At 47.3% G+C, this 25,880-nt stretch overlaps 1 protein-coding gene across 5 annotated transcripts in view; it reads right to left on the reverse strand.

Annotated features, from left to right (window-relative positions):
- Positions 1–20,303, reverse strand: part of ZNF395 (zinc finger protein 395) — a 40,243-nt gene extending 19,940 nt beyond the window's left edge. Inside the window, exons 1-2 of one of the 5 annotated variants that reach the window (XM_032634645.1) lie at positions 20,115–20,303; positions 19,723–19,823 (exon numbers count right to left, since the gene is read on the reverse strand). In XM_032634645.1, the coding sequence (XP_032490536.1) occupies positions 19,723–19,760 (38 nt within the window). In that variant the 5' untranslated portion in view covers positions 19,761–19,823; positions 20,115–20,303. Of the gene's footprint in view, positions 1–12,977; positions 13,015–18,873; positions 19,172–19,334; positions 19,403–19,722; positions 19,824–20,114 lie in introns of those variants that run through there. The other 4 variants (XM_032634648.1, XM_032634647.1, XM_032634646.1 and 1 more) reach the window with 4 other exon arrangements.
- Between the last annotated feature and the right edge of the window lie 5,577 nt (positions 20,304–25,880).

Consider the following 25,880-nt stretch of genomic DNA (forward strand, 5'->3'; position numbering starts at 1 on the left):
CTTTCCACAGCAGGAAGTTTGAGGTTTCTACCACTGAAATGAAGAAAGGGTAGTATTTCCAAAATTCCTGGGCTTCCAGACGGAGCCTGAAATATTTGGCTAACAGACTCTGACGATGTTTTTGTTAAGTCTGTTTTTTTTTTAAATGTAAAGAACGCTTTTTATTTGCTTTGTGAAGCTGCACCTTCCAAAGCCTGCTGGATTTGCACAGTTGGTGAACCTGCCCACTTCCGGCTTCTTCCCACATGCATTCTCTGGCCTTTCACCTTTAACTGGCCTGAATTCCACCCTGAAATACCTTTTATTATCTGTTTTATTTATAGTGCGCCCAAATCTTAATTTTTAAAAGCAGAAGAGAAAGAAGGAAGGGAAACTGCCTTTATTAAATGCCTAATAGCACCAGCTTTCGCAAATTGTATCTAATTTAATCCTCAGAGCGACTTAAGATAAACATATGGTCTTTCATGTCTGATGAGGAAACTGAGCCACTGAGAGGTTAGGTTGCCAAGGCTACACAACCAGGAAAGGCAGCCACTAGGGACTGAACTCATGTCTATCTGGTGTCAAAGGGCCTGATCCTACCATTATTCCAATAGGTGTGAGATCTCTCAAAATAAAACACTCAAGTTGCTTTTCAGCTACATTGTATTTTTTTCCCCTATGTCAGTGAACCTCTACAGGAAACAAAAAAAAAGAAGCAAAAGCAAAACAAAAAAACAGCTCCCAATCCTGCGAGTCTCCTTGTGCACTTTTTCTTTCCTTGAAAACCCATTCTCCACTTGCATCTTAGCCTCCCACCTACAAAATAAAGGCCAATGCTTTCCTCCAACCTTGTTCAACAGTCCAGGTCACTGTTAATCATTTAGCAGTTTGGGAAGACCTTTATACACAATATTGCCCTCTGAGAGGGTGCAGAGAGATAATGTAATCAATCCCAAAAGTTAAGGGAAATCTTAGCCAAATTTACACTGAGGATTGATAGCATGGGAGTGAAAAAACATGAATCTAGATTAAATGTAGGCTGGGCAGGATGGCCAGGTGCGTTGATCAGCATTACATTAGGAACAAGGCTCAACAGATAACACCATCCCTCAAGTCCTTCGGGGATTTGGAAGTGAATTCAAGCACCTACAGAGGTCTGCCATGCAGGCAGGAAGAGGATCCAGGTTAATGTAGACTCTAGAGGGACTTTCCAGGACGGCCTGTTACTTTATACCTTAGCTTGAGGGTCCCAACCCCCTCCCAGCATGTTTCTACCAATGTAACCACCGCTTCCTTCAAATCTTTCTTCCCTGATCTCTACTTTCAACTCATCCCCCTATTGGTTTCTTTCTTGGGAGCTACTGATGGTCCATAATAACCAGCCAGCCCCTAACTTGCCATATGGTTCAGGTTCGGCAAAGAGAAATCAAGAAACATCTTTTTCAGGGTAACAATAACAGTGTTTCAACACACAGTCAAATCCAGCTTTACAACGTTACATTCTCGACTTGCGGAAGTCCTTGACCGAAACATAAACTCATGCTAAAAAAGACTTCCTGGCTGATGTATAGTTTTAAGATATCCTGAGTCCTCTTTGCTTCTCACCCCACCACTGTCACCCACAGGGAGGGGTTGGCTACCCGAGAAGATGTATTTTGGTCCATGTAAAAGAGGTTAGACCTTCTCCAGGCTCAGCAAACATCTTCTGATGCGCTAATAGCCCTTAATGAGGACATCTGCCATCAGTTAAATAACTGGGACCGACAGCATAGGAAAACAAACCCTCTCTGTGGTTCTAAGTTGCAAATTGCCATTTGACATGTCACTGTTGCCGGAGAATCCCAGGTCTCAGCACGTCCATGTGTGTGCGCGCGCGCGCATGCACTCACGCTCGACGGGTGCTCTCTCCTACCTCCCGTGGCAACGGGCCATGACGTCACCGAGTAGCACTTCCAGGACACAGGTCATAAAGTCAAACTGATTCATTACACAACTAATGGGGGTTTTGGTGGTGGGTGAAGTTTGGGGTAAGACTCCCCTTTGCCGAAACATGGGAGCTTTGCTGCCTCTCTAATGAACCATTTAGGGACCAAGGTGCCGGGCATTACTCCTCTTCCAAGAGTTTCAGGTTCTCCACTAACCTTAAGCTTTCTACTCTATGATCTCCCCTGGTAACCACCGCACAGAACATCGATTTGAGTTTTGGGTTCTTTGGCTAATATTTTGCATATCATTCTTAATCTTTTATCAGAAAGTTGCTAATGTTTTCTTTTTAATTTAATTAATTTATTTATTTACTTATGTCTGCGTTGGGTCTTCGTTGCTGTGTGCGGGCTTCCTCTAGTTGCGGCATGTGGACTTCTCATTGCAGTGGCTTCTCTTGTCGCGGAGCACGGGCTCTAGGCGCACGGGCTTCAGCAGTTGTGGCGCACAGGCTTAGTGGTTCCACGGCATGTGGGATCTTCCCTGACCAGGGCTCGAATCCATGTCCCCTGCACTGGCAGGCGGATTCTTAACCACTGCGCTACCAGGGAAGTCCCTAATATTTTCTTTTAAATCTGTAAAGTTTTAACTTCATTTCTTTTTCAATGTGACATTCTAAGCTCAGGCAAAGGTCAAAATGTTACAGCACACCACATCTTTTATTTTATAACAGAACTCAGTGGAGAATAGGACAATTCATTTGTCCAAAACAATTCTTTTTTAGCAATTCTTGGCCAGGGACGATCTCTGTTGAGAGATGCCGTGTCTGTCCACAGCATATTGATGACTATATGCAAATGCATCTGTGGTCCTTGTTATCTGAACCTTGGCAGAAAGAGGTAAGCTGTCATACTCCACCATCATCACCCAAATGCTGCCTGGTAGTTTCTTAAGCCTTATTTTCTTCTGGGGTGTCTTCTCCAGAAAAAGTAAAAAAAAAAAAAAATTCACTTCACTGAGCATATATTGACCGTTTCTTCCCAGAGGATTTTCTTCCCAGCCTGGCTTTGGACAGAAAGACCTCCAAGGGTAGCCAAGGGCCTGCACTAAAACATCTAGGTCTCTCAAGTTATACATCAGGTCCTGTTACACCATTTTTTAAACGTGTGGTATGCCTTTTAGGTTTTCATGATATGAGCTTAAGATCACAGCACTGAGCACATTAGTAATTGATTCAATACCAAGATTTCTAAATCAGCTGTTCAGAGAATGACCATTTGGATTCTCAGGTCATTCTAACTGTTGTCTTCTTCTGAAGTTTTTTTTTTTTTTTTAATATCTATTTACTTATTTATTTATTTGGCTGTGCCGGGTCTTAGTTGCAACATGCAGGATCTTCGTTGCCACGTGCAGGATCTTTAGTTGTGGCACGTCTGAAGGTTTTTAAAAACTGGATTACAGGGCTTCCCTGGTGGCGCAGTGGTTGAGAGTCCGCCTGCCAATGCAGGGGACACGGGTTCGTGCCCCGGTCCAGGAGGATCCTACATGCCGCTGAGCGGCTGGGTCCGTGAGCCATGGCCGCCGAGCCTGCGCGTCCAGAGCCTGTGCTCCGCAACGGGAGAGGCCACAACAGTGAGAGGCCCACGTACCGCAAAAAAAAAAAAAAAAAACCAAAAAACTGGATTACACTGCCTCGATGTATAATAGTTTAGACTACCATCATCTGAGTAATAGATGTAACAGAAAAATGGAAGGAGAAAATAAGGGCCCCAAATAGCCGTGCTATTTTCATATCCCAGCAGATGGGCCACAGAAATAGGTCACCTGATCTGGTTACACTGAATTTTCTCCAGCAAATAACAAATGACCCTGATCAACAAATACTTTTGTCGGTCTGACTGCACAACAGCCAATCAAGTAAAAGAGACCATTCTGTTTGCACTGCCGGCAGGGAAGGAAAGCATTTTCACAGTTCAGCCCAGAACTACACTTCCCTTTCCTTCACACCTAGCTCCCCATTTGCTTTCAAAACCACCAGTGCCCTTTATTCATTGCTCTGCTGTGCATACACTACTCCGTATGAAACAAGACAATTCTTAGCACAGTACTGGGCACACAGGGCTCAGTGATCTGTAACTACTTCTATTAGTTCCGACGGACTGCATCTCCCTTAGACGGCAAGCCCTTGCTTATCCCATCAAATTTATGATTTTGAAGAGATGCTATTCCCACAGGTGAGGAGAGCCCCAGATTTAAAAAATAATGTGTTGTAAGAAATAAGACCTGCTGCTCACCTAATAATGAAGAACAGTCATAGCGTCTCAGTAGCGCTTCAGTGTTTCAGACTCGCTTCTAAGATAGCAGTGTTTTCTTGAAAACAGGTAGAGAATGCTTTATAAGGAAGCAGGGATAAGTAAAAGCATGCCCACAAACGTGCCACGTGAGAGGGAGAGATGATCCAGCACTGTTTTCGTACATGCACGGGGCACGCGTGCATGTGTATACATGTGGGTGCCTGCACTGTGGTTAAACCTGATTTGGCTGTACCAAAACTATGTGAGACGCAGGAGGCACGGAGATGCATGACTGCTGACTCAGCATCCTACCCAGAGCCAGCAGGAAGGAGGGAGCCAGCCAGGAGCTGAGTATCTCCGCAAGAACAAGCCTCCGAGAACTGACAGTTCCCTGCAGCAGTTTGCAGGGTAAGCTTCCAACCTGAACGTTAACCGCCAACGAATGCCTGAATGGCATTTGGGTTTACAGTCACTTTGATACACACATTCGAGGCATCCTTTTTTTTTCTGACCTCCTGGCAACTCAAGGAAACAGGGAGGGACAATTTCATCCCAATTTTACAGCTCAGAAAACTGAGGGTCCTCCAGAAGGCCACTGATTTGCCCGAGCTAGCCAGCTGGGGTGTCTGCAGCTTTCCCGGCCCCTCCCTGGACTCATTCTCTCTTCCCCTCAAGGGGAGACCCAGCAGCAGGACAGGGGCTCGGGCTGGAAGGGCTCCAGAGTTCCCAGCCCCAATGCCTTCACATGGCCTTGTCTCATCCTCACAATGAACGCTGTGAGGGAGAAAGCGTGAGTTTCATTGGGAAGAAGGGATCTATTAGAGGCACTTACAATAATGAAAAGAGAAAGCTGGCAATAAAAGAACCACCCCCCAAAATATAAAACACAGAGGGGAGAATTTAAAACGCCTAACAGTCCAGGGCCCATTAGGGTAAGGCCCTGAGTGGTGGACACGCCAGAAAAGCTCTGTGATCGTGATGCCTGAGGCGCCCACCCCGAGATACAAGAAAAGGGCCCCTGATGTTCTCCCCACTTTGAAGGCAGAGAAATGCAGGCGCTCTCTATTTTTTCACTGAAGTGGTTAAAGCAGAAAAACTTTTCGGAACTCAACAGTCATTTGAATGAATAATCACATTCCCTGACTATGCTAAATAAACAGACGGTGGGGGGGGTGGCAGTTGTAGGGAAGGTGAGAGCCACCTGGTGACTTTCCCGGCTGGAATCAATAGGTAATAAAAAGGCAGCAGCCCTCTACAGGGGTGGATAATCAGAGCACACAGGGCTGCAGGTGCCCAAGAAAGGAACCACCTGGTCCGGGGGCTGGGCCAGGAGTGGGAGATGCAAAATTATAGATGAGAAACCATGCACACACAGACAGGATGGGCCAACTCGAGACACCAAGCCAGAAGAGAGAAACAGGTACGGGAAGGGATCAAGGTGCCCAAAATACCCCTCCAGAATCCAAGTCTCATCTGGGAGCCACCGGTGCCAAACCAGCCAGTGGGAAATAAAAGTGTAATCTTGGCAGTTATAAGTCACAAGATAAGAAACACGTGCTGTCGGGATGACAGAACATTCTAGTGGCTGATAACATTTAAAAACCTGAAATAAGAGCTGGGTGCCAGAATTCGTTCCAAGACCAGGATGGCTGACCAGCCAAGGGAATAGATGTGTCTAGCCAGAAGGGCGATAACAGGCTTCCACAGATCAACTTTTAATCCAACTTTTCCCTCCCTTCTGACTTCCCGGCTGACTGTACAGGCTTTCTGTTTCAGGATGGCAGTGGCTCCTCAGGCTGTCACTCTATCACCTTCTCCCGGGAGACTGCTCTGATCTCCTGGGATTGGAGCATCTCCCCCAGTACCAGCGGGAATGCTTCCCATCCCCCAGGAATGCTGTGGCTGAGGGGAAAAAAAAGTCTGGATACACCTGAGCAACTAAAACTGGCTCCTCAAAATGGAAACAGAATGTGCAAGAGAAGCTAACCCCGGGCACACTGCCGAGGACGCCTCTCCAGGAAAAGGGCTCGTGGCAGCCCATCACCTTGACCTGTGTGACTTTCGGCAACAAGCCACCACCTCGGGGCCTCAGTTTCCTGCCTTGCCATGAAAAATGAGAACAGTGCCCAGCATGTGAAAGGATCTCAACAGATGTGTTGCCTCCCCTGTTCCCCGATTTCAGACCAGCACTAGACAGCTAAATGACACGGTGGGCCACTCGGAGAGCTTAGGAGCCACTGGCCCGCTGGCACCTGGAAACTGAGGCTGCAAAAGGATATTCAACCCGAACCAGTAACACAACTGACTCTAAAGGGAATCAAGAAGTTGACCACGGGTGAGCCGCTGATTAACTGAAATCTCAACAGAACTGATTTCGGCAAGACAGGGGAACCGAGAAATCCAGCATATTCCATTTAGAGGCCAGCTGGCCACGGTGAACCAACCTCAGGGCTCCCTGCTTCGAGAGCTCAACACCCAGCCGGCCGGCTCTGCCCTGTGGCTCAAAGCAGAGCCCAACGTGACCCGGCCGCTCACCTTGCTCTCAGCACACAGGTCCCAACCCTGCCCTCCTCTTCCAGCCGAAATCTCCATCTTGGTGCCCTGCCCAGGGTGGCTCCAGGCCCACTGGCAGGCCTCCCCGAGGCGGAGCATGACCAGCCTCTGCGAGAACTCCCCAAATCTGACGCTCAGTCCCGGGTTCCAGCTGTCCCAGATCTGGATCCACATTCACCCGTGCAGACCTACACAGCACACAGGGCAGCACCGACTCACCAGAAACCCAGGGCAAGGGGAGCCGCAGAACCAAAACACCAGCGTTCTAAATGATCTGCCGGTACTCGACACACGTGCAGGCTCTTGCCGATGAACTGAACAGAAGAATGACGGAGCCTCAGCTTCAGACCCTGACTTTAGAGAACTTTAGGCCTCGCTGAGCTTCTCCTGCATCAAACACCCAGCACTTGTTTATTAAGGCACTTAATACGCTCCAGAGTGACATTCATAGATCTGTGCTGTATAATTAGTGTGAGGCCACACTTTGTATTCTAAGGACGGACGGAGAAGAATCAGACGCGTTGGAGATCTCCAGCTAGGGAATGAACTGGGTTTAGAATTTACCATCCAGAGTCCACCACGGCTGCTCATCCATCCAGTGATTCTTTTCCAACACGCAGGCCAAAGTCCTCAGGGGGCCAGACAGAATTGACTATGGGGCTAAGCGGAGCCCTTCCCAACACCCACCCTTCCAGCCAAACCGTGTTGAAGCATGGGGCCACGCACTCGCACACCCTAAAGCCTGCCCCATTCTTAGAAAACAATTGCTTCGTGTCTGAGCCCACCTCGTGTATGCCCGGCCTGCGTTAAATCTAAGCTTGGAATTGACCTTGCAATGGGTTTTCATTAAGATTTAAAATTAACGTACCCTGTTCCCTAGCAAGTCCCCTTTATCAGGATCTACCCTAGAGAAACACTGACGTGTGTGGCAAAGAGGCACGTACGGCCATGTTTATTGTAACAGCGTTTGTAACAGCAGAGGATTTGGAAATAACTTAAATGGCCGTCAATTAGGCCAAATCAACCAACAGTTTGGCCCTTCTGATTCTAAGGAAGGCTATGCAGGAGTTAAACAAAATCAATAAGACCTATACATATTGACAGGAAGCGATCCCTGAGATGCAGTGGGGTGGAAGGGGCCAGCACACTACTTACTACTCCCGGTGCACTTAGCTTCTTTTAAGTTCTTTAGGTATAAATGCAAGTATGTTAAGCATTTGGAGAATACCAACAAACTCGTAACAGTGGTTAACCTCTGGGGAAGGGCTGGGATTAGGAGTGGTTATCAAGGAAGATTTTGTTTGCTCTGGAAGGTTTGCATTTTTTTGTTTTCCCCTACAGAGAATGTGTTCGAGTAGTACTTGTGTAATGAAAATTTCATTTCACCATGTAATTTTTTTTAAAAAAGAAAGAAACTGACCCTGCTCCGTACATTTCAGTCACGTGTTTGGGGGCAATTTCTACTCCAATCTCACACACGCTTCCTGGGAAGCTGAGCGCTCAGCAGTGCAAAGCAGTGGGCTCTGCAACACAGATCTTGTTTCAATATTAGAAACCCAACTCTGTGACTCTGTGGACCGTTCAATTTATACACTAGTTCAAGGAAGAGGCAAGAAAAAAGAGAAAGGCCTGTCAGGGGACTTCTGGGTAATTCAAAGGGATGTCCTAGGAGCGATTTCAGTTCTAGTTGAGCATTGCAGCTCTCCAACACCACACACACACACGCACGCACGCACATGCACACGCACGCGGACTTGCCAATAATGGCAGCCCTCGCCCAACCACACGTAATCCACACCAGGCCTAGCCGGCTGTGCCTCAGACTCTTCCGTCCGGGAATCAGGATTTCTAACATACATTCAGATCCTGTGGGCTAATGCGAAGGAAGACTCTGACCACCACATTAGAAAAGCTCCAAAATATCATTTACTCCCCCAGGGCCACCTAACCACACAGAATGCTGACTTTTCAACACAGACACTCCTCCAGGACTCCACCTCGTCAAGACACCACGTGAAAAGTCCTTAGAAACACAAAATTCTAATATTAAGGACCTAGGGTAGGCAAAACTAACCTAGGGTGATAGACATCAGAGCTGTGGTCCTTCCAATCGGGGGCGGGGGGGGGGGGAAGATTCACTGGAAAAGGTCCCATGGAACACTTCGGAGGTGACGGAAATGTTCTGTCTCAAAATGCATTTGTCAGAACTGTTCAAACAGCACATTGCAGACCTGAGCATTCCACTGTATGCAAATTACACCTCAATTTAAAAAAAAAAAAAAAAAACTACCCCAGTACAGTTTCTCAGCTAGCTGCAGCAGGACTTCGAGCTGTCGTATCAGACATCTGAAATCTCTGTTGTGCTATGTAAAGAGCACAAGTACCATGGCGACAGTCACCATAAAAATAGATAACAAGATTAAAATGGATAGAGGACACAGGAATTTAAGAACGGCGCACCAGGAGCAATTCGTTTTCGGCAGAAGAAAAATAGAGGACAGGGAGTTTTTCATTCCCCCTGCACTTTGAAAAACAACCATTGAGTGTGGTTGTTTTTACTAAAAGAGTTTTATGGTTTCCCAGTACTCAAAGGACAAAAAAGGCTGAGAGCTGTTACTTCTTATCATATTTTGCCTTAAAAAAAAAAAGTATGATACCCTAAAAGTTTTTCCCATACCCACTGTTCTGTGGCCCAGGGAGCCGATTCACAGCAATGCGACAAAGCACAGATGATGTGCCATATACACTGTGTGAGGTCCAAATGATACTGAGATAAAGGCGGCCTGGGCCCTTTATCGAGTGCACAAAGACTTCCAACTTTAGTTCCAATTACCAAGTTCTGCCTACATTTTTTACATACATCGAAAACTGACGCCCCCTAGGTGTGCACCCTGAAATTACTCCACATGAAGAGAGCACTTTCTTGCCCAATACTGACTTTTTTCAAATGCCAAAATGTAGGCATGAATCACTTGGCGACAGAAATCTTGTGTTCTTCTCCAAAAGATGAGATAAACCTCTGTTCTCCTTGTGGAGTTTCTCCAAGAAATGTTTGCTAAGTGACTTAGCCCTTGCAGTGTCCCCAGCAGGAAAAGAAGTAATCCAAAAATATCAGGAAGAAAATCTAAAATTTTTAAATAATCAGGGTGGATTCTAAATAAACCATATATGTAAGTAAAATTTAGGCAAAATTAAACTTCCACGTGTAAGCTACAAATAATAAAAGTGCAAAAACAAAAGAATTTTTCATTCAAACCACAAATTTACTGTCGGATAGCAACTAAACATGTGCATTCCTGGAAAATCCCACACAAAAGTTTCTTTAAATCTGTCTCTTGTTCCCTCTGTCACTAAGCCTACAGAGCAATCACAAGGTTCAGACTCGTCCCTGATGTTGGGATGGTTTTTAACGTGCTGCACCTGGTGATATAAATCTGCAGTGGAGAAAATGAAGGAGGAGATGGTCAAGGACACTCCTCGATCCTCCACAGCCAAGCAGAGGACCCAAAGTCAGTTAAAGGTCCCCATCTTGATTCATTCGTTATACTGAATACAACCAGCCAATAAACATATTAGTCTTCCATATGTCCATCTGTTTTTTTTTTTTTTTTGTCCATCTGTTTTATTTATTGTTATTTGCCATTTTCCACCCTACACCCACCTTCTTGCTTGTCCTAAAGACAAAATTCCATTTTCAGCAGCCCTGGGGCCACAGACTGAGTCCTGACCCATCTTGGAATAGTTCTCTTCCTCCTTTCTAAAATAACCCCAGAAGATCTCTTGAAAATGTTAGGACCCACTTATTAACATTTTTTTAAAGAGCTTAAAATGATGATTTGACCCCAGTACTACACACTAGAGGTATATTCCATATTCCACATTATCTTTCAGCGTTGACAAGTCACACAATAACCCAAGAATTAGAAAGGACTCTGGAAGCCAGCCTAATTCCTGTTCTCTTCGACAGCACCCCGAATCCACAGCATTCAGTCCAACCTGAATACCTTCAATGATGGGGAGCTCACTCCTCCATGGGAAGACATTTCCACTGTTGGTCAGGCCTGCCAGCTAGAAAATTCCTTTTCTGATAGAACTGAAATCTGCTCTCCCAGTCTTTAGGGTTAAAAGGAACCTTAAAGCTCATCACCTTCGTGTAATCATTCAGTGGATAAGGAATCATGTAATGCAATCATTCTACAGGAGAAGAATCTGAAGCTAGAGAGGATAAAGCAGTTGTTCCATCCATTGGTCATACTCCAACACCAGAGCAGAAATGAACAAGTCGACTCTTTCCTATACCTCATAACCACGAAAATATTTGAAAAGTGCTATTGTGTACCCACCCCATGAATGTACTCCGGTCATTCCTGATCCCACAGCATCCTAGTCTCCTTCCTGTGGGTGAAGTCTTGTTTGTTCATGTTTCTTTTAAATCATGGCTCCCCAGTGGTCTGAATGTCACATGACCAGCAGAGGTCATTAAAACTAGACCCTGTGATTGGACTGATGAATTTCTGATCCAATTATGAATGGGATTCAATTTCTAAAAAGCCTCATCCCACTCAGGGCTCACATTTAACTCATGAATAGAACAATCTCAAAACTTTTTTCCCGGGCTTCTCTGGTGGCGCAGTGGTTGAGAGTCCACCTGCCGATGCAGGGGACACAGGTTCGTGCCGCGGTCCGGGAAGATCCCACGTGCCGCGGAGCGGCTGGGCCCGTGAGCCATGGCCACTGAGCCTGCGCGTCCGGAGCCTGTGCTCCGCAACGGGAGAGGCCACAACAGTGAGAGGCCCATGTACCGAAAAACAAAAACAAACAAAAAAAACCCTTTTTCCCACATGATCTGCCCCCTCCTCAGCACCTGGAGGACCACCAGGGTTACACTGTGCTTGTCTGTTTACCTGTCAGTCTCCCCCTTTCAATCAGATCATCAACTTCAGGTCAGGGACTGAGTCTTCTTTTTTTGACTCCAGTACCTAGTCAGTGCTTGACACATGCAGGTAAATACTCAAGATTAGTCACTAAATGAATCATCTACCTTTACCCATCCTGTCCTTGAACGATAAAATGTTTTTAAAATAGCAGTGTTCAAGAGAATGAAGAGACAAACCACAGGCTGGGAGAAAATATTTGCAAAAGACACATCTGATAAAGGACTGTTATCCATAATATACAACGAACTCTTAAAACTCAACAATAAGAAAACAAACCACTCAATTTTAAAAAGGGAGCCAAAGACCTTAACAGATACCTCACCAAAGAAGACATACAGATAACAAAAACAGCACATAAGATGTCATCACAAATCATTAGGGAAATGCAAATTAAAATGAGATACCACTACACACTTAAGAGAATGGCCAAAATCCAGATAACTGACAACACCAAATGCGGGTGAGGATATAGAGCAACAGGAACTCTCATTCTTTGCTGGTGGGAATGCAAAATGGTGCAGGCGCTTTGGAAGACAGTTTGGTGCTTTCTTACAAAACTAAACACACTCTTACCATATGACCCAGCAACTGCCCTCCTTGGGATTTATCCAAAGGAGTTGCAAATTTACGTCCATACAAAAACCTGCACACGGGTGTCTATAGCAGCTTCATTCATAATGACTGCCAAAACTTGGAAGCAACCAGGATGTCCTTCAGTAGGTGAATGGATAACTACACTGTGGGACATCCAGATAATGGAATATTATTCAGTGCTAAAAAGAAATGAGCTATCAAGCCACGAAAAGACATGGAAGAAGATTAGATGCCTATTACCGAGTGACAGAAGCCAATCTGCAAAGACTATATACTGTATGATTCCAACTATATAACATTCTAGAAAAAGCAAAACTGTGGAGGCAGTAAAAGGATTACTGGTTACCAAAGGTTGTGGGGAGGGAGGGATGAATAGGCAGAGCACAGAGGATTTTAGGGCCGTGAAAGTACTCTGTATGATACTATAATGGTGGGTACATTTGTCCAAACTCAGAATGTACAATACAAAGAGTGAACCCTAATGTCACCTATGGACTTTGGGTGATTATGTCGTGTCAGTATAGGTTCATTAATTACAACAAATGTACCATTAGGTGAGGGATGTTGATGGTGGGGGGATGTGCATGTGAGGGGGGCAGGGGGTATGTGGGAACTCTCTGCACCTTCCTCTCAGTTTTGCTGTGAACATAAAACTGGTCTAAAAAATAAAGTATATTTTAAAAGATATACTTACATATATGGTAGTGTTTTTTCCACTGTGATATACATACACACTATAAGAAATACAAATAGTAAATTTAAAATGTAAAAAAAGAAAGTCACTCAACTCATCCATTTAGAAGTAACCAATATTAGTATTTTGGTATTAGAATTTTCAGTGTATTTCCTTCCATTTCCTATGCACTTTGTTTCTTTAAGATTTGAAATCATATTGTAGATGCACCTTAACTTTTAGCAGAAACATCTGTCCATGTTATTTTAAAATTATTCCTAAACATTATTTTTAATGGCTATAATATTCCACTATTACGGAATATTAGTGGAATCACTTTCGGATTACTTCCAGCCCAGTCACACCATTGGATATTTAGGTTGTTTCCAATTTTCCATTATAGTTTAAGGAAAAAAAAACAACCTCTAAATAATCCCTGCGCACAAAGCATCATCTACATTTTGGATGTGGTCTCCAGAAGTGGAATTATCCTACCGGAATGTATGAACATTACAATTCAAATTTTAAAAACTAAATCAGACTTTACATTTATCCCTTACTGAATTTCTTTTTTAAATTTGGGCCCTCATTCTGGATGTCTTTGAACCTTGGTTTATCTACTAAATAAGCAATTCCTCCCACCTCTACGCCATCAACAAAGCTGACAAACATACCTTCTGTATCTTGATCCATGACACTGGAATAAATGTTGAACAGCTCAAGGCCAAGAATAGAACCCTATGGCACTCATTTTCAGACCCCTTTCCAGGCTGACTCGGTGCCACTAATTAACAGTTTTTGCATATGACTATCAAATTAAATTAATAACACCATTCAGCCCACATTCTACCACTTATTTAATATGGACCTTCATATCTTCAGAAATTGTTAAGTACTTTACTAAAGACGAAGTGTACTATAGCTGCTACACCATTTCTCTGACCCAGTAACCATCATATAAAACAGGAAATGGGTTCAATTTGATACGATCCGGCTGACTTCTGATTATCCCCGCATCCTAAGGGCACACTTTTTCAAGCAATTAAGCAAAAAGCATTTCAGTTTCTACGTTTTTTTCCCCCCAAACCTGTATTTTAAAATAATCAGACTGCGTACCTGTATAAAGCAGGGTGGCTCTTATTCAGTCCCTGTCACCTGTGGCTCCCCCAGGGAAGGGCTCTGAATCACAGGTAGTTATGGACCCCCAGGGTAAACCAAACTGTCTCCAGACCACAGAGATCTGAACTTATTCATTTCAGCTGGTCCCAAATCAGCCCAGTTTTCCAGGAGTGATTTGCATTCACACCTTGAACCAATTATCCCCTGGTCACTACGAATCCTGGCTTCTCAATCTCTGGATCCTGGAAGCCTACCCCCGGGCCCATCCTAGGAAGAAGGAAATAAGAAGTGACACAGCCCCTCTCCTTGCCGTTCCTTTATTACTGACTCACAGAACCAAAGCTCCTGAGAATCTAATGTCTTGCGGCATTTGGCAGCCATGACTCACATCTCACCAAGTTATTACCCCGACATCGTTCTCAGAGGATACGTGCCAGGAGCCACCGGCTAACCAGGTCAGCCTGAAGTGGAAAATGACAAGGCCTGAGAGATCTTGGGGTCGCTAGAAATTGGCTTCACCATAGAGAATACAGCCCAAAGCCGTCTCTAATTAGTACCATGCCAGTCATCAGAAAAATATTTCACAGTGCCAGCCGGCAGCAACTCAGAAAGTGCTCCTCACCTGCCCACCTGCCCAAAACAAATCATTTGCACACAAGGCTCTAAGATTCCATGTCACACTCCTACCCGAATCCCTGCGGTGGCCACCCAGAGCCAGGGACGCGATCCCAAAGTCCCTATTTGGCCTTCGAGTCTCTTGAAAACTCAGGTCACAAACCCAAAGGCCTGCAGGGCTGAGCAGGGAATTGACTTCGACTGGACTGAGGCAACAGAGAGAACGGGAACTGGGACGGCTGGGGTCCCCGGGCCATCTCCCGCCCACAGCGGGCAGCTGTCACTCAGCTGCACAGACCTGCCTGCTCTCTTTACCAGAGTCCCAACTCCAGAGGTTTTCTGGATTGCTCCTAATTTTTGAAGACCTTTGCGTGGTCCCAATGACAACTCATCTGAAGGTTTGAACACATTCTTCGGGCCTCCCGTTTACAACCCTTCCACTGCCCTTTGATACTAACCGACCTTTCCAGCCTGACGGCTCCCTCCTCTCCCAAGGACCTCTGTTCTTCACTCTTCCGCACACTATGTACACCCCTAACTCCAAGCTGTGGCCCGTGATACACACCCCACCTGTGTGGCACCATGAGACACCCCAAAGGGTTCTTCCCAGACTTCCTTCCCTATTCCAGAAAGTTTTTCCAAGCCAAACAAGCATGGCTCCTTCGCCTGAGCCCTACCGCTACTTATTTTTCATCTTGGCCTTTCGTCATCTCGCCTTGCTCCTTAATCACAGGTGGATCCTCTCTCTCCTATCCTTCAGTCCCTTCCTCATGCTTCCTTCCCCCTCCAGCACGACTAAGGGTAGCTCTGCCCAGGTGCAGCTTCCTAAGTACTTCCTAGATATGAAAATGCTCTATAGCTGTTTTTCCAACTGTGAGTTACGATCCATTACAGACTGGTTACATCGACTTAGTGGGAAACAATAAGCATTTTTAAATGAAAAATAATGGAATAGAAAATAAAAGTACCAGAGGAGACTGCACCAAGCAAAAGAGGTAGTACTCATGAACTTAAATTAGATTTTTACATACATGATTGAGTATACTAGGTCATGATGTAAATTTTATTTCCTAATGTAGGTCATGGTCGAAACAGTGTAGAAAACAGTGCTCTCTAACGAGTAGATTAGCTCCACCAGTGCTTCACGCAACGTCTTTTTTTTTTTTGACAGTCATATATTCTCTAAAAAGAAAAAAATATCTGACTGCTACCTCTCCCCACAGGAGTCAGCTTCCCCTGCCAGTTCACTGATCCTGCATCTCAGAGAAACAGGGAGGCTAAGTAACTGCAATTACATTCTCGCTCATTCTGCAACTTTTTGCAATCACCCTTCAAATTCACCAGCCCTCGGATGCTGCAAGTTGAGGCTTAGGGAATTTGTTCAGCAAATCACCCTAAGTCACCCTTGCAACAGGAGAGCAGAATTCAGAGCTCAGGAGAAACCCCAGCTCCCACTCTGCGGGCTGGTCGCTGGCTTCCTGGGAACTGGCAAGGGCTCTCCCTGGTTAGGAGGGACCTGGCCCTGGGAAAGGCACAATCCCTAGGCCCAAAATCTCCTTCCTCTTTTAGATCATCTTGCTGCCCCCTCATCTTGTTGCTTCCCCCATGCACATCTACAAGGGGACAACAGCACTAGACTGAAGGTCTCGGTGGAGAGCAAAATTCAACGTCATTTCAAAGCCCAGCAATGTATGTGCTTAGTGAATTCTATTCTACTTCCCTCCAACCTCCAATCCCACCCTCCTGGTTAGCGGAAGAAGTGGCCCATCCTCCTTGGAGCCTCATTTCCTCCGAGTTGCTTTACCAAATTCATGTTCAGGACCAGGTGGTATCTTCTGAATGGCAAGACAGAACAGAGCCTTCCAACTCAGACCCCCAGTCCCCCTCACAAGCATCCTCTACTGCCCCCCACCCCATGACCAAGAAGACACTCCTCAGAGTGCCTTCCCTCCCCGGCTTTGGCAGCCTTTTCCACCCTACACACCCTGGTTTCCCACCAACCTCAGAGCCACAGCTGCTAGCAGGACACCTATGTTTCGACTTCTTGGCAAACACAAGAAACTTCCCTGCAGCCTGAGTGTCAATTACTTCTCTCCAAAACACACATTTCCGATTTCTCAAGTTACCAACTACAGCAGCTCCAAGGCCCTGGCGTGTAATCAATTTCCACAAAGAATTAATTTCCATTCATCTCCTTCCTTCACCCTGCCCCTGTCAACAGATTATTTCAACAGTAATGCTTCTAAAATCCACCCTGTCTTCCATTTCCAGTTATCCCAGTCCAAGCCCTGGACACTCCACAACTGTAACAGCCTACTAACTGATTTGTCTCCTACCATTACTTTTAAAAATCTTCCCAAATACCCTTTCGTTACATCAGTCTCTGGCTCAGAAACCTTTACTATCTCCCCAGTACACACAAGGTAAAATGCAATCCCCCAGTCTGGCTTTCTAGGACGTTCACAACCTCAGCCATTGTTCCTCTCTATCTTTATCTCCTACTGTTCAGGAAACATCCCCTGGTCTGGCCAAGGCCATCTCCTTGTCTCTCAGGAAAAGTCATGTTCATTTGCACCTCATGGCCCATCTCAAAGGTCTCACACTCCAGAAATACAGTTTTGGTGATTCCTACCGTATTCCTTCTCTGAACGCCAACAGCACCTATTCTACACCTCGCAGTTTGCCAGGTCATTGTGCCCTATCTTGAGGTCTTATTTCCCGTGCTCAAGTCTTTCTGTCCCCCCGCCCCCTGAGGTTATAAACCCTGGAGGGAATCATCTCATGTACCTTTTGCATCCTCCTCACTGAGATAACTGTTTGAACCTCTTCTCCTCCATAGTCCCTTTCTGACCTCTCACACCGGTTACTTCTTCCTCCCGTGCCTTTGGCCTTTGCCGGTTATCCTTCACGTGCATAACTTATTTACTAACTTAGGACTCTAAGTCCATTCCCCAACCCTGACCTTGCCTTTGACAGTCCCCCTGTCCCCCAGCGTTTGCAATCACTTACGCAGTCTGTGCACATTAACTTGAACTTGAGCTCTCAAATCACTTCTACCTGGTCAGTAGGCTTTCTGAGGCCTTAGATTTCTTGAGTGTCTTTTATCTCCCAGAGAACCTGGCATGGTGCTGAGAACGCAGCAGCCCCCCAGAGGTACCTGTGGAGTTGAACTTAATTGCTATGTTTCCTGGTGTTTCACGTTCCCTGAGACCCAGAACCTCTGTTTACACATCTTAGGAGGGTGTCGAAAAGGCCTTCAATACCTGTTGATCACTCACTTCCAGGCAAAATGCACCAAATACACTTTTCTAGAAAAGGGGGTGTAAAGAACGGACTGGTGGCCTGTAGGTAACCCCTGCACCTGGCCGCCTGGCATGAGAACGCCGGCCTGCGAGAAGCGCTCCAAAGCCACCGAGCATTGGCCCAGGCTGCCTGCAATCAAGGAGGCAGCGGGACCCCTCGCCGCCTGGCAGGTGGGCTTCTTTAGGTTACTGCGTCCGTCCCAAAGTGAAGGCGCTGAGCCCTGAATTCCCAGGCAGAAAAGAAAATGCTGCCTTTGAGATTGCACATGACAAACTCCCAGTCCAGGCCCCCACCCGGGCACCGCACATGCCCACAGTGCCAGTACTGAGGAGGGTCGGGGCCGCCGGCGAGGAGAGGCAGGGTGAAGACGCGCAGAAGCAAGCGGGGGTGGACAGAAGGGCAGAAGGGGACCGGGAGGGTGGGGGCCAGTCCCCGAGGTGGAGGGTGTGTCGCGCCGCGCGTCCCGGAGCGCGGCACTCGCCCGTCCGGCCGCTCGGCGGAGCGGGCAGGAACGCGCGGGGCGCCGGGAGAACTGGGCCGGCGGCCCGGCCGGAAAGGGTCAGGGAGGGGGCAGGTCACCCTCCGGCGGAGAGGCGACTCCCGGCCAGCGCTCAAAGTTGGGGAGGGGATTCCTCGGCGAGCGCCGGCGGCGGGCGAGATAAACAAGGCGGCGCACGGGAGGGCGGACGGCCACCCTCTCCCGGCCGGCGCGGCCACTGCCGCAGCGCCCTCGCGCCCCTACCGGCCGCTGCCCCGGCGGCGCCCGCCTCCCGGGCCCTCCTGTCGCCGGCCCGGCCCCCACGGGCGTGCGGAGCGTGGGAAGTTCCCGGGCCGCCCCCGTCCCCGGGCTGCAGCGCCGCGAGGTCCCCGCGCAGCTCACCTCGCCCCGCCACGAGCGGTGGCGCGGGCCGGGCAGCTCCCGCTCGGACAGCTCGGCTCGGCTCGGGGCTGCGGCTGCCGCGGCCCCCGCCCGCCCGGCGCGGCCCACCGCCCGGCTCCGCTCCGGCCGCCCGCCCGCCCGCCGAGGCTCCGTTCGCGCCCACCTGGCCGGCCTGCCCTCCCTCTCCGGCACACTGCGCTCACGTACGCGGCCGCGGCCACAACCCGGCCCGGATTCCCCGCCCGGGAAGGGAGCGGAGGCGCGCGCCAGCCAGCGAGCGCCGGGGCGAGGCGGGGGACACACCCCCTCGCCGCCCTCCCTCCGTTGCCCCCCCACCGCCCTCCGTCCCCCGCCCCCTCCCCCGGCGCCGCGCGCGCACGCCGCCTGCGCGCGCCTCGCCGGTCACGCGCGCCCGCGCCCCCCGCCCCAACACCCCCCCAGCGCGCGCCCGGCGTACACACCCCCGGCCGCTCGTAGACAGTGGGCGCTCAATAAGTGCCCGAGCGACTCCTCGCGCACATGCGCACTTGAACCTGACCGAGTGGTGACGCCCCCGCCCCCACCCCCAAATCGGACCCGGCGGCTGCAGCCCCGAACCAAACTTGAGTCTTAGCCTGTTTTCACTGAACCGGCCACCGAGCCAAAGTTTCTTGCTGTTTTTTTTCCAGGCCGGGCTCCGGGACGGGCTTCTCCGAGAGAGGCCGAGCTCGCCCCAAGGCGGGAAATGCCGCCAGCGGGCTCCGGGCACCTCCGACGGGCGCTTGGCGGGGGCGATCGAGACCCAGGCCGCGCCGCCCCGACCCGCCGAGCGTGAGCGAAAGGCGAGAGGGAGGGAACGCTGGAACCAACCTTTCCATCTTCCTTTGCTTTAATGTTGTCTTCTCCATTTTATGACATTTTACTCGATCTCACTCGTTTGTAGTTGTAAAGTGAGGCGTTATTTGCTGTTTCTGGAATTAACGTGAGAGAAAGTTAACTATTAGCCTTCAGCCCTTATGTAAACAATACCAGTTGCTTTTGGCACCGTTAGGCTCTGGCTTTTGTATAATTTGTAACAAGGAGAATTGAAGCTGAGCCATTGTGTTGCTCTGTGTTTTTCAGAGATAAGACCAGAGCCACACGGTAGTGAGAAGCCCCAGTACCGATATGTGTGAGCATATAGAGTCATATTCAAATAAGTTTAATGGATAAAAGAAATAAATCCCCTCCCCCCAGAAGTTTCAAAATATTTTTGGACATACTTGTTGAGTTTGCAGTCAGTTCACCTTCAATCTGAGGTATGCTGTTTTTCCTGCAGAGAGGCAGTGGGGAGTGTGTAGGAAAGGACTAAAGGCTTTGCAGTCAGACAAGCCTGGTTTGCAATCCTGATTTTACTGCTGAACTAGTTTTATGATCTTCAGCAGGTTCTTTTATCTCTCTGAACCTCAGCATCTTTATCTGTAAGATGAAATAAAAAACATAGGTATAGTGCCTAGCTCACACCAAATAAACACAAGATATTATTTCCCTTCCCCCACCATCCACCGTTTGTTACAAAAGAAAAAAATCTAAAAAAAAAATTCCTATAGGACATTAGTTCTCAACTGGGGATGATTTTGCCCCCAGGAGACATTTGGTAATGTCTGGAGACATTTTTGATTGTCACAACTGGGGGTAGTGGTGCTCCTAGCATCTAATAGGTATAGGCCAATGATGCTGCTAAACGTCTGGCAATGCAGAGGACAGCCCCATACAACAAAGAATTACCTGGTCTGAATTGTCAATAGTGACATCGTTGAGAAATCCTGCTATAGGCTAATTCTGCCATCGAATAATTCACCAAAGACTGGTTCTACCTTTTAATTCTCATCCTCAAGGAAACATTCTTGTTTTGCATTCGAGAGCACAAGAATGAAAGCATTTGGGGGACCACAGCAATTATATTAATATGCAAAGCCTGCCCTTAACATGAAAATGCAGATTCGAATTTTACATTTTATTATTAAAGGAATATTTTACCTAATTAACAACCGATGTATGTGCCCTAATTATTAAGGTATCTTATGATATATTATGTATTACTACAAGTCACAAATAGCTTTTGGTTCTGTTTCCCTTTCTCCTCAAGCAGTGGGTGTTTACTCACTTCCGCAGGTTCAGCTCTCTGCTAAGTCCCTCACCTATCCTGAAGTTTATAACATAGTCTCTGCCCCCAAGGAATATCCAGCCTAGGTGGAAGTAGATGAATGCACATGCAACAATTAAGGAACAATACAAGATAGCGTATAATTAAGCTTTAATTGCAGCACCCAGACTAAGGTGGCACAGAGGCAAGGGAAATGAGTTCCAGCAACAACACCCAGTGCCGCCTGGCTGAGGTGTTCTGTAAATGTTTGTTGAATTAAATGAAATAGCAAAAGCTTTTGACATGAGATAGGACTCCAGCTAGTATATAATTCCATTCCAGGATTTAAACTGCTAGACTCTGTAAATGGATGTTGGTGCCTGGCTGTGAGTTTATTTTTCTTAAAACATCCAGTTCAAACTTGTAACCCAACCTGTATATTTCCTAAAACGATCAAACTTTAATAAAATGGAAACAATCATTCGTTTGACAACTATGTGAGTGCCTGCTGTGTGCAGCGTGAACCAAAAGAGTCTCTAAATTTGAACAGAACCCAGAGCTTGTTCTGTCTGAGACAGGCCATCAAAACGCATGTGCTCTCTTACAGCATATATTGAATGAATATCCCCTTTGACTGCAGGTATGTACTTGTCAGTATGCATTCCACAGTTTTGCACATTAAAACAGACTGAGAACTTTCCTTCACAAGCATCCATTCCCAAACACACACCCAGCGCTCAGAACCTCCACAGGGACTCCAGGCCCTGTCCTAAACACATACTGCGCAGTACACAGGACATAAAGCAGGAGGTGCTTAGAAAACTCTAACTGGTTGGTTTCCAATCTTGGCTCCAGCCCCACCCCCCAGAGTAGAGCTCGCCCTCCCTGGAGGCTGTCCCATCCTAGAACTGCCCCTTACCTTGGCCCCCTGTTAAAATGTAGGCATCTGGTACCTCCTTTCCATCAAAGTCATTAGCTTCTCAGAGAGCATCTCCCATTAAGCTGGGGTTCAGCAAAGCAGACCCAGGCCTCGTCTCATGTGATATGGACACATTTAGAGGAGATTTTCAGGGCACTGTGAGTCTGAAATTGTCACAGTCTCCCATCCCCTGATGTAACACTTTCCAGGCTTGCCTCCCTCCAATCCATGCTTTACACCAGCCTCTTTCCTCTGCTTCAAACTCCTCCAAGGCTTCCTGTAGCTTTTATAATAAAGTCCCAGCATTGCTCATTAAGATCCTTCATGGTGGGGCTCTTAATTAGTTCTCCAGCCACTACTTGCGGCTCTCCGCCTCCAGCCCCTTCACTCTGCACTCCATACATGCTAAACTGAACTTCTGTCCTCTGCCTGAACAGACGTTTTCGTTGCTTGACCCATGTTCTTCTCTCCGCCCGAACACCCTCCGCCCCCTCTCTCATGTCTTTATCTGGCTATCCTTCAGAGTCAGCTTAGATAGCACTTTCTCTCGCCTCCAAGGCTGGATTAGGTGCCTCTCCTTTAAGTCCAGTAGGACCTATACTCACTCCCCCGCCCAGTTCATTGGACCGAAATCTCCCTTCCCTTGTCCTAATTTCCCACAACACTGAACATCCTAGGAGGACAAGGAGTGTGTCTTGTCTCCATGGAATACCCAACATTTGGCAGAGTGCTGGGCGTGGGGTAGGCACTTGATAAACACTGGTGAGTAATGAATTGCTGGTTGAAACCTGGGGAGTGACTAGAGCTTTTCCATCCACGGTCCAGGCAATCCCTAGCTGGAAGCGTGCCTCATGCTGAGAAGATGTCAGGGCTGGTGAAGACTTTCTAACCACTTATTTAGAACGGGACACAGCCTATGGAATGAACTGAGTTTTCAGGTTCCACCAGAGCCTCACTCTATACCTAACCTGGCTTCTTGAACACCAATGATCTACCTAACACCTCCACTTGGATATCAGATTGGATCTCAAATGTCCACGTCCAAAACCAGAGTTTGATTTCCCTCCCAAATCGGCTTCTCCCTATCTCAGTAAGTGGCAATTCCATTTTTCTAGTTGCTCAGGAAACAAAGAAACAAGAAAATCTTGGAGTCCTTTCTTTAATCCTTAACTCCTTTCTTTTTCTTTTACTACACATCGAATCCACCAGAAAATCCTGTTGATTCCATCTAGGAAATATATCCAGAATCAGTGACATCCCTCCATTTCCAGCCCTCCATCACTAGGTGGACCACCATCTCTCTGAGCTGCATTTCCGCAATAGACTTCTACCTGCTCTCCCTGCTTTTTCTGTTGCCTCCTTACACTCTGCACAACACCGTAGTGGCCAGAGTGATCCTTTTAAAACCTAAGTCAGATCACATTACCATTCTGTTCAAAACCTTCAACTGCTTCCCACCTCCCTCACTGCAAGGCCCCCCAGTCAACTCTCTGGTCCCACCACCCACCACTCTTCCCTGGGTCCCCCAGTGCCAGCCACACTGGCCCCCTTGCTCTTCCTCAGACCCACTTCCAATTCAGTCTTTTCAAGGCTGTCCCTTTGGGCTGGAATGATCTTCCTCCAGATATCCACATGGCCAGCTCCGTCACTTGACTCAGGTCCCTGCTCAAAAGCACTCTTATGAGAAAGACATTCCCTCACTAACCTATCTAGATAGCACCACCCAACCATCCCTTGGCCCAGCTTTATTTCCCTTCTTAGCATTTATCACCACCTGACAGCCTGTTTCCACCCACTCGACTATAAGTTCAAGGATAGTAGAGACTGTAGTTTTGTTTACTGTGTATCCCCAGCTTCTAGAACAGTGTCTAGTATATGGTAAACATTCAAGAAATAATCACGAGGGACTTCCCTGGTGGCTCAGTGGATAGAACTGCACGCTCGCAATGCAGGGGGCCCGGGTTTGATCCCTGGTCAGGGAACTAGATCCCACATGCATGCTGCAACTAAGATTTGCATGCCACAACCAAGGAGCTCCTGCAACTAAGGAGCCTGAGAGCCGCAACTAAGACCTGGTGCAGCCAAATGAATAAATATTTTAAAAGAAGAAAGAAAGAATCACGAATCAAGGATCTGGTTAGACTACCAAAACGTTATCCCTGAACAGGTTCCTATCCACTGCTTTAATCCCAACTAGTCCCTCCAGAATTTAGCTCTCCTACATTAGGGCATCAGGATACCAGCAGCCCAATCGCCTGCCACTCTACTTCTCATCCACTTAGACCAGGGACATCTATTACCTCAGTGATACACAGTTTGAAACACAGCTTCCATATCACAACCTCAAACCAGGCTATGAGTTTCAAATGAAAAGGATAATACTGCAAATTTTGCATTTGTAGCAGACTTTATCCTTTTCTTTTGATTTAGAAAAAGTACAATGTGTCCTAGTGACCAAAACAGACCCAACACCTAGTTTAAGCTTTTCATTCTAAAAGGCACAAGACTCAGGAACTCAAAAGAGAAAATCAGGGACTTCCCTGGTGGCGCAGTGGTTAACAATCCTCCTGCCAATGCAGGGGACACGGGTTCGATCCCTGGTCTGGGAAGATCCCCCATGCTGCGGAGCAACTAAGCCCGTGCACCACAACTACTGAGCCCACGTGCTGCAACTACTGAAGCCCGTGCGCCTAGAGCCCAAGCTCCTCAACAAGAGAAACCACCGGGATGAGAAGCCTGTGCACCGCAAAGAAGAGTGGCCCCCACTCGCCGCAACCAGAGAAAGCCCGCGCGCAGCAACGAAAACCCAACGCAGCCAAACAGAAAAAAATTTTTTTAATAATAATAAAGAGAAAGTCTGTTGCAGTTATGCCTGAGGCAACTGGCATCTTCTCTCTGATCTACCCAATCTATAAGGCTTTCCAGGAGAAGGTGGGCTTTGCATTTCATTGAAGAGATAGGATTGACAGGTTGCAAGTAGGCTGTTCAAAGCTTAAGGGTATCCCTGGAGTAGCTGCTTACATCTGCACAGCCATACTTTTTAACAAACAAGCTCCCACATGTGTAAGGATACTCACAGACACACCCCAGCGCATAAACACCCAGATCCTTGCTTACTTCTTCCTAGCTCTGAAACTGGGAATACAAGAAACAGTGCATATTCACAAGGGGAAAACATGAGCTGACTTTGGGAAGACAGACCATAAAGCCCTATAACTCTGGGTATGAAAGAATGTGTAAGCCCAGGCAGGCTCTCTGTGCACATCTGGTTTTTCCTTTTATGCTTCTGTGATTTCTATGACACAGGAAATCCATTCTGGAACAACCCTGTCTGCTTTCTAGTGAGGATATAAAAAATGAGGATTAAAAGTATGTTCATCTCACTGTTCAGGGCAGGCAGATAAAATCCAGAACAGTACCAATTTGAGGGTGGACCAGCTCCAACTTCATCCTCCATGGTGCCCCAGGGGAGATGCTAGTAACTGAGACACAGGAATGAGAGGCCTAGGAAAAACTTTCTGCCCAGGCTTAAGACTATCTAGGCATGGCTCTCACGCTGAAGCATACCAGGTACGGGAAAATATCACGTGGTGAAAATACCAGTTCCGTCAACTCAACAAATACTATTGGAACCGCTCCCAATTTCACTGGGAGTCCTTCTCCATTCGCCTTCCCCAGTGTAACCTTTGTAAAAACAGTCTTCTCATAGAAAGTCCTTAAAATGGGCTGAAGCAGCCAGCTTTCCCACTCCAGGAGATAACACAGAGCTGTTTCAGAGATAAGCAACATTAAATAAGGTGGAAAAAGACAGGAAAACTTAGACTGTGAAACTGAAGAGGACTGGGTCACACCCCAGTGGGGTTGGGGGCTGAAGTCATCTCACCCCCGAGGTAACAACTGTGATGAGAAAAGCAGATTGGGAGAAAAGAGAGATAAGTAAAGGCAAAACAACCAGTAAGAAGCAAAGCAGTCCCAGAAAAGTGT

This window comes from Phocoena sinus, chromosome 6 (assembly GCF_008692025.1).
Source record: "Phocoena sinus isolate mPhoSin1 chromosome 6, mPhoSin1.pri, whole genome shotgun sequence".
Classification (NCBI taxonomy): Eukaryota; Metazoa; Chordata; class Mammalia; order Artiodactyla; family Phocoenidae; genus Phocoena; species Phocoena sinus.